General features: G+C 33.5%; 1 protein-coding gene across 1 annotated transcript; it reads left to right on the forward strand.

The window, feature by feature from the left end:
- Window positions 1-3,595: 3,595 nt before the first annotated feature.
- On the forward strand, window positions 3,596-3,982 carry LOC145279839 (uncharacterized). Its single transcript, XM_080131282.1, has one exon. The coding sequence runs from the start codon at window positions 3,596-3,598 to the stop codon at window positions 3,980-3,982; it is 387 nt and encodes a 128-aa protein (XP_079987408.1).
- Window positions 3,983-15,441: the final 11,459 nt, after the last annotated feature.

Here is a 15,441-nt window from a genome sequence, read left to right on the forward strand (position 1 = left end):
CAGAGTTCTTCAATAACTTGTGAAAATCTGTTTTGAACAGATTGAAGAAATTGGTTTCTACCAGATTCATCGCATCCTCTGATTTTTCTGTGTTATATGAGTTAAAAGCCATCGTCTTTTTATTCCTTCTCATCTCCTTCTCATTTCCCATTTTCATTTACCGTTTCTCACTTGTAAAGCTTTAACGATAATATAAAAGTCGTCCGCTTTCTTTGAAACTAAACAATTTAATTTTTGATAAGTAGAATTGAGTTGTATACTGATTGGACTTTGACTTTAAATGATTTTAAATGAATTCTATAAGACTAATGTCGATGACGTTTCGTTGAGAAAAGAATGTTATATAGTCATGCATAATGTCTTTATTATAAAGTCGGGTGTATATAAAAATTTATCTAATGTGTTTGTAACGTCTATATACGATGTATGGGTTTTTTAAATGTTCATGTATGTCCAAGTGTGTATAACAGTTTGTCTAATGTGTTTGTAACGTCTATATTCGATGCATGGGTTTTTTAAATGTTCATGTATATAACAGTGTCTAATGTGTTTGTCACATCTATATTCGATGCATGGGTATATAAATGCTCATGTATGTTCACGTGTGTATAACAGGACAATAACATATGAGACAATTCTTTCTTATCATGATGAATAATATGATCGGATAATAACAGTTATGTTGTTAGTCAACCGGAAAACACCAGAAACTATTACAATAGTCAATTATTATGATAAAATTATAATAGTTGATTATTATGGTGGTTGTAATATTTGTAAAAATAGAATGTAATACTAGTAAAATAAATATTTACAGAGAGAATTGTTTGTTAACATGTTTAGTAAATTAAGCAATGCAGAACAAATACAAAAAATTGAAATAGATTGACCTCCAGAGTCTGACAACTTTTATGTAGAGGTCATTATAAAGTGATGTGGAGTTTAGTGAGAGTTTTAGGAAAAAGTTATGATGTAGGATGAATCAGATTTTGGAAGCGAGAGAGAGAGAGAGAGCAGATAAATCAAATATTGGGAGTGAGAGAGCGGATTGCTCCCAGTAAAGGGGATTAGAATGCATTAGTCTAGATCTAACCGAATCTTCCTAATGCAGAAACATTGATAATAAAAGTTGCTGAAAAGACAACCCGAGATTTGTCGATTCGTTAGGATGAATCTTCTTTGCAGTTGTTCTCGAGCATATGCCAAACAAGATCAGGGATGGACCAGGTATGTTAATCCGATTGTCCTGATGTTACAACCTCAGAGAACTGTTATTTCTCTCTTTTGTTACATGTGTGTTGTTAAAATGTATCTGTTGTTGTAATTTTTATACCACTAGAAAATGCACGAGTTAGACATACTATATGTATATATATATAATATATATATTCCCCCATGTCATACAGAACCCCTGACAATACAACATATTCCTTCTGGTGCCATATACACACAGTCATATAGAATCCCACAATGCAACAAATGTAACACTAATAGGACGTTGACTTTAAATGTTGCTAGTTTCAATATTTTCTATAAATACTATTATATTATGATGTTTTCTTCAGAATTGTCTGATCTATTCCTTGCTTTTTTTGTTATAGTTCATTTGAATTGTTGCTCAACTGGCCTTCATCAATTCGTTGTTTTAATACCTCATTGTAATAAAGCTTCCTATTCCAGTAGTTTCTTTCCAAGAACTGCAAGGTTGTGGAACTCTCTTCCTGCTCACTGTTTTCCTTCTACCTACAACCTTGATCTTTTCAAGACTAAAATCAATAGGCATCCCCTGTCTTTGCAACAATCAGCTTTTGTTCTTGTTAGCTCTTGACATCAAGTGGCTTCATCCCCTGTCTCGAGCAATTTCCCTAAAAAAATGATTTTCAATGATTTAAGACTAATGTCGACAACGTTTCTTTGTGACTAGTGCTGACGATATTTTGTTAGGAAAAGAATGGTGTATTGTCAGGTTAATATAACTGGTGTATATAACAGCTTGTCTATTATATTTGTAATGCATATCTAAGTGTCATGTATTTGTGTGTACATAACACAAAAGCATATGAGACGGTTATTTCACAACATGACAAATGACATTGTTGATGCGGACACCAGCAAAAGACACATACCTTTTCAAAGTTTTTTTTTCATGCTTCCTGCAATTACAGATGCTTTTCCTTAACACGTGAATTATATTTGGATATAATCATTTATTTCCATACTGGGTCACTTTCAGAATGGGCGCACTTGTACAAGTCTACATTTTACTAACTCACTCCCTTTGACTTCCACGGGCATCAAGTCCAAACCCTGCAGCACAAGACCTTTACATAAAGTACCTTCATCCCCTGTTCACTAATGCGTTGGGTACCAAAAGTGATTTTTCCTCAGTGCCCACGTGTGTGTATATATATATATATATATATATATATATATATATATATATATTATATATAAATCCTTTCTTTTTTTGGTTCTCTGACGTCACCAATAAATCATCTTTATTGTTTATCTAAATTCCTGTTTATGTTAGTTATAAAAACTAAAATTCCTTTTCATCAAGTTAACATTCCTGGTACATATTTTTTTTTTTTACATGGGGGTCACCACTTATCAAGGCCCGAAGGCCACTCAGGGATAAGGGTTATTGCGTGTACAGTAATCAATGAGATAGTATTGTAATAATCATTAGTATTGAGGGTTTTGATAGAGTGTCTTACTTAAGGGGGCGGTTTGTCAGGAGTTTGTTTATGTTGGCCTTGAAGACGTCCAAGTTGTAGTCAGGTGGGAAACAGGCAAGCGGCAGAGAGTTCCACTGGCGTGCAGTTCTAAGAAAGAAGCTTTGCTACTGGAATCTACGTTTGGATTTAGGCACAGTTAAAGAGTGGGGAAAATTATTGACAGTAGTTTCAGCCAGATGGGTGTTTCTCATGAAAGATTGGCGAGGGGGGACGAGGGATTGGAGCTCAGATGAGTACCTGCTATGGAAATAGCGATAAAACAAAGACAGGCTTGCAACGTCTCTTCTGTTGGAGAGAGGCTGCAGGGAAGAGAAAAGGGCATCCCCCACTAAACCACGAAGTCTATTTTGAACTCTGTCAAGGCAGAATAGGCTGTTTTTAGCAGCTCCTGCCCAGATGTGGCAGCAGTACTCCATCCTTGGACATACTTGGCTTTTATACAGATAGAGAATTGCATCAGTAGTTAGATATCTTCTGGAGCAGTAGAAGGATCCCACCATTTTCCCAGCGTCCCTGGCAACAGATTTAATGTACATGTTCCATTTTAACATAAATAGTTTATCTTTAATACATAATCCACTTCAAACATTCTTTTTTGTTATTGAAATATTTCTACAAACTACTGACAATCACCCATCATCAGGCTACCTTGCATTTTCTGGGAACAACAACACAGAGCCATATTTCACACCCTACACCCCAACTGTGATGAACTATCACTAGCATACAAGGACAACATTATTCTGAAGGGACGCCGGATAGTACTACCTTAAACTCTACAAAACAGAGCTGCCAAAATAGCACATGCCAGCCATCAAGGCATCATAAAATCCATAGCCCTCCTCTAGTTCAAAAACATGCATCCCTTGGTAGAAGAAAATATCAGGAGCTGCCACACCTGCCTGATCAGCACTCACAAAATGGCAAGGGAGCCACAGCAAATGCCTCTGCTATTAGCAGCCCCATGGACAGAAGTCAGTGCTGACTTTGGATACATCCAGAAAAGAAAGTATCTTCTTGTTCTCACAGATGAGTACTCACGCTATGTTGTTGTCGACATCTTGGACTCTATCTCAAGAAACGCAGTCATACCCCGTTCGGACAAGATATTTGCTGAATTTGGGGTACCAGTATCTTTCAAAACAGACAATGGCCCATCCTTCGACAGCTATGATTTCAAAGCCTATGCCTCTCATCACCGGATTCAGACACAGGAAGATAACACCTCTATGGCCCCGGACTAATGCTGAAACAGAACGCTTTATGCACACTGTAAAAAAATCCATCAAAGCTGCCCTTAATCAAAAGTCAAAGCTGGAAGCAAGAGTTATTCAAATTCCTGTTAGACTACCGGACAAAATCACACTGTTTCCCCAGCCTCAATCCTATTTGTCTGGAACATAAAGAACCGCCTGCCACAACTAGTTACACCTATAGCTGGAGACCGTAGCATTAGGGAACACCCAAACCAAGAAAACAATAAAGAAATATGCTGACAGAAAAGTATACATAAAATCCAGAAATCTGAGTGTGGGTGACACAGTCAACATAAAAAGCAACCACACTTCAAAGGCACACGCACTCTACCAACCTAATCTGTTGTCCAAGAAAAAGGGATCCATGATTAACGCCACACACAAGGGTAACCAAATTACAAGAAATGTCAGCTTCTTCAAAAAAATCCCTAAGCCACTAACAAACCCCACACATAACCTACCTGAATACTCCTCATCTGGAGATGAGGGACACACACATGCGACAATACCACCAAAACCTAAAGACAAACAGGGACAACACTTTTCAAACCTCAGGCGTTCAGGCCGGACAAGACAGCCATCCAAAAGATTTGATTACTAAATGCCCAAACACCTCTGTACATAATAATTCATAATTATCATTTTCTTCACTCAGGTTGACAGATGTCTCCTCGCGCAGAAGTCGAACCATCGGTGCAAATACTCCAGCCACATCACGTTTGAATAAATTCTTTTGATATATACGAGCAAACAGTTAATAAAACATGTTAAAAAACACTTTGAAATGAGTTAAAAACATATTTAATCTGAAAAGGAAACACTAGACAAGTAGTACTTATCTAGTGTTTCCTTTTCCGATTAAATATGATTTTAACTCATTTCAAAGTGTTTTTTTAACATGTTTTATTAACTGTTTGCTCGTATTATAAGCTCTATTTCCTATTTGGTTTTATCGAGCTTTTACATCTGGCTGAGATAATTTTATAAATATAAATTCTTTAATATTTATAATATACTTCAATTTTACCATCTTGGATCATTTTGGTAAATTTAATTGTAATTTTTATTGTATATATATATATATATATATATATAAGTCTTAAACCATAAAGGGGAATAACCTACTTATAACTACTCGAAAAATGTAATTCAACCCCTAATTTCTGTTTTCAATTAAAGGAGCAAGGACACCAAGGTTTCATTTTAAAGGAACCCCCCCCCCAAACCAACACCGTGATTTAAAAAAAAAAGGTTTTAAATTTCGGACTTTAGAGGTAAATTTCTAAAAGACACTACATTTTTTTTGTTTTAAATTTGAATATATTATTTATTGATCTTTTACCTTCGTTTTGTGATATATAAAATTTTGGTAAGTAAATTAATTATTTACTTTTTAATAGACATTTCAAAATGGGGGGGCATGAATTAATTCGACCCCCTGTCTTTCCAAGCTTATAACTACTCGAAAAATGTAATTCAAACCCTATTTTTTTTTTAAATTAAAGGAGCAAGGACCAACGTTTCATTAAAAAAAAAAACAAAAAACAAAACAAAACAAAAAAAAAACAAACAATGTGGTTTAAAAAAAAAAGGTTTTAAACTTCGGACTTTACAGGTAAATTTCTAAAAAACACTACTTTTTTGTTTAAAATTTGAATATATGATTTATTGATCTTTTATCTTCAATTTGTGATATATAAAACTTTGATGAGTAAATTAATTATTTACTTTTTAATAGACATTTAAAAATGTGGGGGGGGGGGCGTGAATGAAAAAAAACAAAACGTTTGTCTAAAATATTATATTCGGTTTATTGGAAAGAACATTGGACCTTGAAAATATCGTAAAAATAGAATCAATAAAAAAATTTTGATAGATTTTTAAAGTTTAAAAATTGAAAAATATTGAGCTCATAAAATTCAATTAATTTCATTACTGTTTTAAAAAAAAAAAAATATTTCTATTACTTTTTATACAACTTTAATAGTTTATTTTGGAAGTATAATCAATAAAGAAAATAAACAACCCACTTTTAAAAGAGAAATTACGAGTTTTTAGATTTTATTCGCAGTTTCGTGTTAGGGGTGTCAAAAATTCCTACAAAAATTCTGATACACCTAGTCCTGCTCTTAGTGTATCAGAATCGGCCATTAAAAATGCCGTATATGAACTTGAATAAATCAACTTACTAACTTTCAAAGCTACTTGAAAAATGAAATTCAAACCCTATTTTTTTTTCAATTAAAGGAGCAAAGACCAAATTAAAAAAAAATAACAAGTTTAATAGCAAATAATGCAATATTTGTTTTGTTGTTTTTAAATCGCTTTTATTTAAAAAAGATTTAAAGAAAATCAATGAAATTTTACTTTGTTCGATTATAAAAAGTATAAATAAATTCCCAAAAATCTTCTTTTTTTTTTTTTTTTACATGGGGCTCACCACTTATCAAGGCCCAGGAGCCACTCAGGAATAAGGGTTATTGTGTGTACAGTAATCAATGGAATAGTATCGTAGTAATAGTTAGTATTGGGGATTTGATAAAGTGTCATTACTTAAGGGGTTGGTTCATCAGGAATTTGTTTGTGTTTGACTTGAAGACATCCAAATTGAATTCGGGGGGGGGGGGGACAGGCAAGCGGCAGAGAGTTCCACAGCCGTGCAGTTCTAAGAAAGAAGCTTTGTTCATGAAATCTACATTTTGATTTCACCTATAAAAAATTCTATTCAATGTGTACTTCCATTGTTCATTGTTAAGAATTTATCCATATTTATACTTATATTCCATGTCCTTTTTAAATAAATTACTTTTTTAAACAAGGATTCCAAAAAAAAACAAAAACAAAAAAAAAACGCGAACTCAGATTTATTGACTGTTTAAATAAATGATTTTTTTTCGCGATTATCTTATGGTGACTTATAAACGCCATAATTAATATCTCTTTTTATTGCGTGCTGTTAACCAAAGTTAGTATTTTTGGGCCCCATATGTGAAAAAAAAAAAGCACACATTCACTTATAAGTTTTTGCCGTTAAACAAAAAATTCAGTCGACCAATTTAAAAAAAAAAATTCTCTTAATGAAATACACAAGGTTTTGACTATTATATCTTATTTCTCGAGTGAATTAAAAAAAATATCTAAAAAAAAGAAAACATTGAATGAGATAGAAAAAATTGCCGTCAGCATCCGATATTTACTTGACGCTATAAGCATAACATGAGCTTTTATTAAAAAAAAAAGTCAACGTGATTTAAAAAAAAAAAAAGGTTTTACACTTTGGAGTTTACAGGTAAATTTCCAAAGAAAAAACACTTCTTTTTTTTGTTTTAAATTAGAATATTTTATTTATTGATCTTTTATCTTCAATTTGTGATATATAAAACTTTGGTGAGTAAATTAATTATTTAAATTTTAATAGGCATTTCAAAATGGGGGGGGGGTTGAATTGTAATAAAAAACGTTTATCTAAAATATTATATTTGGTTTATTGGAAAGAGCATAAAATTTCACATTGACCCTTAAAATATCATAAAAATTGAACCAATAGAATAATTTTGATAGATTTTTAAAGTTTAAAAATTGAAAAAAATTTCACTCGTAAAATTCAATTGATTTTATTACGTAAAAAAATGGCTGCATGAAGGCGCGCTACCACTTTGTAAACACTGTTTTTTAAAAAATAAAAAATAATATTTCTATTATTTTTTCAAACAATTTTAATAGTTGATTTTGGAAGCATATTCCATACAGAAAATAAACAACCCACTTTAAAAAGAGAAATTATGAGTTTTTTTTTTAATATTTTATTCGCAGTTTTCTGTTAGGGGTGTCAAAAATTCCCCCATAATTCTGATACACCTAGTCCTGCTCTGTCAGCTAGGCTTCAGCCACTGTCTCATCGACGTAATTTTGCATCCCTCTGTCTGTTTTACAAGTATTTTAATGGTGGATGCTCCGACGAACTACAAACCTCCTTGCCCTAAATATACCCGACAAACCCAACAAGCAGCTAAATCCCACCCCTACATAGTAGAGATCCCTAGGTGTAAGAAAGCCTTCTACTCTAATAGTTTTTTTTTTTTCCTAGGACTGCTAGACTTTGGAATTTCCTTTCCGGGTCCCTACTTCCCTGACTGTACTGACATGCAAAAATTCAAGTGTAATGTGAACAGACATGTTGCTGCTGAACTCCCTACATAGCACCCCTACAAATTATGTACCAGATAGTAGCCCCCCCCCCTTTTTTACACGGTGGTCACCACTTATCAAGGCCCGGAAGCCACTCAGGGATAAGGGTTATTGCAAGTACAGTCCGTTATTTGATGATTGACATTGATTTAATGAAGTGTTTACTTAAGGGGGCGATTCATTAGGAATTTGTTAACGTTGGACTTGAAGACATCCAAGTTGTAGTCATCAAAGTGGTATTGTGCCTTGTTTGGGGTGAAAATACAAAAAAGAAAACAAAAAACAAAAAAACAAAAACCCCCGCTTCTTCATTTTTGATTATTCATACCCTTAAAATAAAAAAGCCCAACCTGGACGCATATACTTCCTGTATAGAGGGGAGGAATGAGGAAGAATATAGACCCCCCCAACCCCAAAACAAAAACTAAAAAAAAAAACAAAAAAACCCAAAACAACAACAACAACAACAACAACAACAAAAAACAGCAAGAAATTCTGAGAATGAAGACCCGAATTTTGAATGCATTTAATTTTTCATCTTTTGTGTTTTGAATTATGAAATTCGTTTAATACGTTAAAAATAATTATTATCTTTCAGATTAGCATAAGAGGAAAAATAAATATTTTCATTATTTTTACAAAAAAAAAAAACAATTTCAAAATTAAAAAAAAAATCTTTTAGAAAGCCTTATGTTGCAAATATATCATTAAATAGAGAATGCTTTGACGAATTGATAGCAAAAAAGTAACAAAAACATAAACAACTGCGGAAATGTAAAATTTATAATAATTGTTTCTGCAATTTACCACTTACATGAAATCCCCAGATACACGCTACGATTTTCTCATCAACACACAAATCTCATCTCAAAATCCTAAGCTGGTCGGCTGTTTGTTGACATCACGTGACTCAAATCAACCAATGAAATGATGACACAAAGGTAATCATTTAATGTGGATCAAAAGCGATCGTCTGCACATTATTTTCAAACGAAATATTGAATCCGTTAAAAAACAATCAATTATACAATCTTTTTTTACACAATTGGGGGAAAATACAGTATAATCTGGTTGATGAAAAATATTGTTGTTCATTTGTTATTAATTAGAAAATTAGAAATGGAACATGATTTCAGGAAATTAAAAATAAATTCTATTATGAAAATAATAAAACTTATTCTAAATAAAATTAAGAAATAAAAAAATATAAAGAAAATATTTGAAAGTATAAGAGCAGACTAAAAATGATATTAAAACTGAAATATATAATACTAGATACGCGCAAAATGTATGAAAATTTTGATCCCCTCACTTTACTAAAAAATTCACCAAAAATCAGAGAATTAACCAATTTTGATGAAATTTTCACTTAAGTAGTAAAAAACATGAATTATTTTATTTTAGCTTTTTTAAAAATGAAAATAAAGCATCGTAAATTGTAACAAAAAAAAAAAAAAAAAAGAAAAATTATTTTTTTCTGGAACATTATGAAAAAATCCCCTAAAGTCCATATTAATGAATTCGATATAACTCCAAGAAAAAATAATTTCTTGAACTACCAATATTATCATTGAATTAAGCATTGTTTATTTAATATTTTCACACAAAAAATTATAATTACAAAAATATTTTAATTTTTTTTAGGGTACATGTTTTACGTAATTTTTGATATTTTCCTTGCTTGAATGAACGTGTTAATTTTTATATGATCTTGAAATAAATATTTTTAATTTAAAAGCAGGAACAGAGAAAAAAATAATTAAATTAAAAAATGGTAAAAATTACAAACGTTCACAACAGGAATGTACAGATACACGGTTGGGTTACAAAAGAAAACCAGCACTCCCTACCTGACGTCATTTTCAGACAGCCTTTTGACTTTCTGACATTTTGGGCTTTTGTAGAATCCACGCTTAGACGACTTTTGTTAGTTTTTGCTCGTGCAAAGCCAGAATCTCTCTTTTACATCAGCAGCAGTTTCCGAAGGCCTCTTCAACACTTTCCTGCAACCTACCAGCGCCCGCCTGCCACATCCTCCTACAGCCTTCCAGTGTCTGATGTAGTATGTACCCTCTACAGTCTTCCAGCATCACCTGCAGCATTCCAGTGCTTGCTACACACACCAGAGCCTGTCAATGTGTAGTTATTATACCAAAGCCTACTAACGTCCACCTCAGCATCTCGTTGATGCTCATCTTTTCAGTCCTCATTGACATCCAGCTTAGCAGCCCGCTGATGCTCACCTTCAGGAACCCACTGATGAGCTGAACAGTATCAGAATTTTTTGTGAAAATAGCGAATAATTCCACCCCATCTTTCCAAGCTTATAACTCCTCGAAAAATGCAATTCAAGCCCTAATTTTTTTTTTCAATTAAAGGAGCAAGGACCAAGATTTCATTAAAACAAAAAAAAAAAAACGTGTTTTTTTTTAAAAAGGTTTTAAACTTCGGACTTTACAGGTAAAATTCGACGAGAACACGATGTCCGTTTTTTTTAAAATTTGAATATATTATGTATTGACCTTTTCTCTTCAATTTGTGAGTAAATAATTATGTACTTATCCGAGTCGAAATTAATTATTATTAGACATTTACAAAATTGGAGGCGTGAATTATTCGACCCCCTGTCTTTCCAAGCTTATAACTCCTCGAAAAATGTAATTCAAGCCCTAATTTTTTTTCAATTAAAGGAGCAAGGACCAAGGTTCCATTAAAAAAAGAAAAAAGAAAAAACAAATAACGTGGTTTAAAAAAAGGTTTTAAACTTCAAACTTTACAGGTAAAATTCTACAAGAACACGATGTCCGTTTTTTTTTAAATTTGAATATATTATGTATTGACCTTTTCTCTTCAATTTGTGAGTAAATAATTATGTACTTATCCGGGTCTAAATTAAGTATTTACTTTGTAATAGACACTTAAAAATTGGGATGGGGGGGGGGAACCGTGAATAAAAAAAAAAAAACGTTTGTCTAAAATATTATATTCGGTTTATTGGAAAGAACATAAAATTTCACATTGACCCTGAAAATATCGTAAAAATAGAATCAATAGAAAAATTTTGATAGATTTTTTAAATTTAAAAATTTAAAAATATTGAGTTTAAAAATTGAAAAATATTGAGTTCGGAAAATTCATTACTGTTTTAAAAAAAAATAAAAATATTTTTATTACTTTTAAAACAACTGTAATAGTTTATTTTGGAAGTATAATCCATAAAGAAAATAAATAACCCATTTTTAACAGAGAAATTACGAGATTTTTATATTGTATTCGCAGTTTCGTGTTAGGGGTGTCAAAAATTCCTACAAAAATTCTGATACTGCTACCAGCTCAGCAGCCCGCTGACCCAACCCCACTGACGTCAGGCGGATCCTGATTAACTTGGACTGACCACAATGTGATCATTTCCACTTATTTCTCAATAAAAGAGAGTTGTCTCCCTCAGAACAATAACAAATTGTAAAACAGCGCCTAGCTAAATGTTGATATAACTTTTTAAAATTTATCTCATTCACATGTCAGTTTCTTAGCATGGGAGATAACTCTAAATCTGATTTTAACCTATTTTAAATTGAAGAGTTATCTCCCATAGACCAGGAAAAATCTACTTTTGTTTTTCGTCACAATTTGGAGATGGAATTTGTCATAAATTGTTTTACGAGCGGACAACGAGTGGAAGGAAACATCTGCAAAGATTACGTTTCACAATTTGTCGCTTTTCTATAACTCGTCATTAATCTGAGGGAGATAACTATTTTACCAAGAGATTAGTTCATATTTTGTTCATAGGAGAATTTAGAACGCTGAAACAAACGCAGCTTCGAGGAATTTTACAAGAAATAGGTACTTGCAAAATGAATAGCCGACTAAAAATAATATTAAAGCTGAAAGCACTTGTACAGTTTAATCAAGACATTAAAAAATGAAAATATCGAAAAAAAAAAAACGTTGTATTGTACGTATCCGTTTTGAACTGAAGATCTCCGAAAAAAAAATTCACTTAATTTGTCGAGTAGTAATTGTCTGTATTTTTTGAGATGAGGTGTTTTCATTGATTGAGATTGTCGAACTGACTTCCTCATCTTGGTTGTTATTGTCACAACGTTTCGGCCGTTTTGCCCTCCGGCCTTCGTCAGGTGTTTTGTATCGAACTGGGGAAGCGTTTGTTAGGAGTCTCGAACCTAACCCTTTATTATTATTACGGGGGTACCGTGTTCGGACTCCAGCTAGGCTTTGGGACATAGTTGCTCATTCTCTGTTTTGAATGTTAATTTTTCACGAAGGCCGGAGGGCAAAACGGCCGAAACGTTGTGACAATAACAACCAAGATGCCAAGATGAGGAAGTCAGTCCGATAATCTCAATCATTTGTCGAGTAGTTTTTATTTTTTTTTTAACGTTTTTATGAGAGCGCGTTGAAGGCAGTCATCTTGGAATTTTTTAAAATTTTTGTTTGGAGTTTAGAACACGCCACGGGGGATAAGTCCAGTTAAAACGCTCACACTCCCTCCCCATCATTAATACTAGCTTTTCTTCCTAAAAATCGAACCTTTTGCACGGTATCATAACAAATTGTTTTTTCGCTGTAAAACAAAAACTACTTGATGAAATTAAGTGACATTTTTTTTCAGAGAACTTCATTCCATAACGGATACGTACAATTTAAACTTTTTTTTCGATATTTTCATTTTTTAATGTCTTGATTAAACTTGTTGTGGAATAGTGGTATAGAAGGAAATGCGTGTTCATCTCACGTCGGGTCACCAATTTGTTGCGGTGTGGCAAAATAGGAAAAATGAATTGTTTTGAGGAAGAAACGAACAATGCGTTTATTTGAAGTAAACGAACTAGGATTTATTTCATGAAGAAACAAATGAAAGAAAACGGTACAGCACGTGTTTAGTTTGGCGTGCGTCTCTCGCTGTTAACTGGTGAGAAGGAAAGTCTATTGTTGCAGAGAGAGAGAGAGAGAGAGAAAGTCAATCCAGTTCATGGAGATAGAAAGCATGTAAAGTGTACGTACTGTCTGTTGACTCTTGCCCCCACACATAGGAGCAGGTGATGTGAGGCGCGTGGGCGCGTGTGCCCCGAAAGGGAGCGAATGGTCCGTCGACCGCTCAGCTAAGTCGAAAAAAGGGAAACAGCTCAGGTCTCTTGCTTTTATAGTTGTTTCTGTTGGTCTTTTGCGCATGTGTGGATTTCCTTTAAAGGGGAAGTGACGTTGCCCATGTGTGCGTACATGTGCACGTATGTGTGTACGTTAGCGTGTGTGTGTATGCACATGAATGTGAGTGTATATACGTGAATGTGAATATATGTATGTGTCTGTGCGTACATGTAGGTGTGTATATGTGAGGAAAAACATGTTCGAACAAACTGTACAAGTACCAAACTGGAATATATCGTTATTTGCATGGAAAGTGTTCGACTGAGCTTCAATCTATGGTCCCCCCTCGCCAAACTTTCACAAGAAACACTAGACTAGCTGAAAACATTATCAATAATTTTCCCCACTCTTTATCTGTACCTAAACCTAAACATAGATTCCATGATCAAAACTTCTTTCTTAGAACTGCACGCCTGTGGAATTGTCTTCCGTTTTCCTGCTTTCCAGCTGTCTATAATATGGTTGTCTTCAAGTCCAACGTGAACAAGTTTCTGATGAGCCGTTCCACTTAAGTTAACAAATTTACCGAACTTCCATTACTTTCGATTACTATATTGTCCTTTTGACTACTCTACACTCTTTAACCCTTATCCTTGAGTGGCCTATCGGCCTTGATAAGTGATGCCGCCTATGTAAAAAAAAAAAGAAAAAAAAAAAAATCACTCTCCGAAGACTATGTTAGTCCCGGAAATTGCCAAAACAGTTTACGAAAAGGCACCAAACCAATTAACAGACTAAAAATGTAAAATAATAACAATACACGAATACCTGAACAATACTATAACTGAATTATTATGATCAGTTATTCAATCGAAAAAAAAGAAAACAAGTTAATTAAAATTGAAACAATGTTAAGTAACAAAATAATGAAACAAAATCTAAAATAAATAATTATAACTACAAAAATTAATTGAACTTGTTAATTAAAAATTCATATCACATATTGATCCATGATTGCAATAATTATGCGTGAGAATATTCCTTCCTTTTCTGTTTTCACCCAAAGAACATTTCACATCTCTAAGAATTTTCGCTGGTGTCTTTCCTTTTAAAATATGAAATTTGTTTTTCATTCCAAAACAAGACACAGTGCCACTTTAATGTAGGGGGCTACTATCTGGGACATAATTGCAGAGATACTATGTAGGGAGTTGAGCAGCAAGATATCTTTTTACATTACACTTGAACTTCTACATGTCGATACAAAAGGGAGAAACAGGAAGCAAAAAAGTTTAGCAGTCCTAGGTAAGAAACTATAAGAGTAGAAGGCTTTCTGGAAACCGTGGATCTCTACTGGGTAGGGGTGGAACTTTGCTGCTTGTCGGGTTTGTCGGAGGTATTTACATCGAGGGGGTACAAGGCTTTTAGTTCGTCGAAGCATTCATCGTTAAAATATTTGTAAAACAGGCAGAGGGATGCAACATTTTGTCAATGGGCAGAGTCTGAAGTTTAGATGAAAGTTTAGGACCTATTAGGTTGACGATTCTCTTTTAAACCCTGTCCAGGAATGAGTAACTAGCAATAGATATACCAGGCCAAATGTGACAGCAATACTCCATACATGGGTTAATGGTGGCCTTGTAGAGGTACAGGATACTTTCAGGTATAAATAACTTTCTAGCACGGTAGAGAGAACCCATCTTCCTTGCAGTAGCTGCGGAAAAGCCCTCGATGTATTTGTTCTAACCCATGTTCCCTGTGAATATTAAGCCAAGGAGTTGAACAAAGTAATTTCAGGTGATGTATCTTTAGCCATAGCTATTGGTGGTTGAGAAGGTTTCTTGCAATTATTAAAGGAAACAAGCTTAGTCTTGGCAGCATTGAATGTTACCATCCATTTTGGTCACCATTCCACTACAGATTGGAGGTCTTCCTTTAGAGTTTCTATCATTTCCTTGGATATGTGTTCATTTGTTTTCACCTATATAGTACCCCTACAAATTATGTTCCAGAAAATAGCCCCCTACATCAAAGTGACACTGTGCTTTGTTTGAGATGAAAATGCAATTACAAAAAATCCTTTTCTCACACTCCCCACGTCTCTTATCAGAACAGCTACAAGTTTAACTTTTTTCAACTTCTGCAATCTT

The sequence above is a fragment of the Euprymna scolopes genome, chromosome 1, assembly GCF_053919585.1.
Source record: "Euprymna scolopes isolate OS-2025 chromosome 1, ASM5391958v1, whole genome shotgun sequence".
Classification (NCBI taxonomy): Eukaryota; Metazoa; Mollusca; class Cephalopoda; order Sepiida; family Sepiolidae; genus Euprymna; species Euprymna scolopes.

What these genes read in the sequence shown, in the direction of transcription:
- LOC145279839 (XM_080131282.1), top strand. Translation starts at nt 3,596, where the DNA reads ATGCATCCCTTGGTAGAAGAAAATATCAGGAGCTGCCACACCTGCCTG.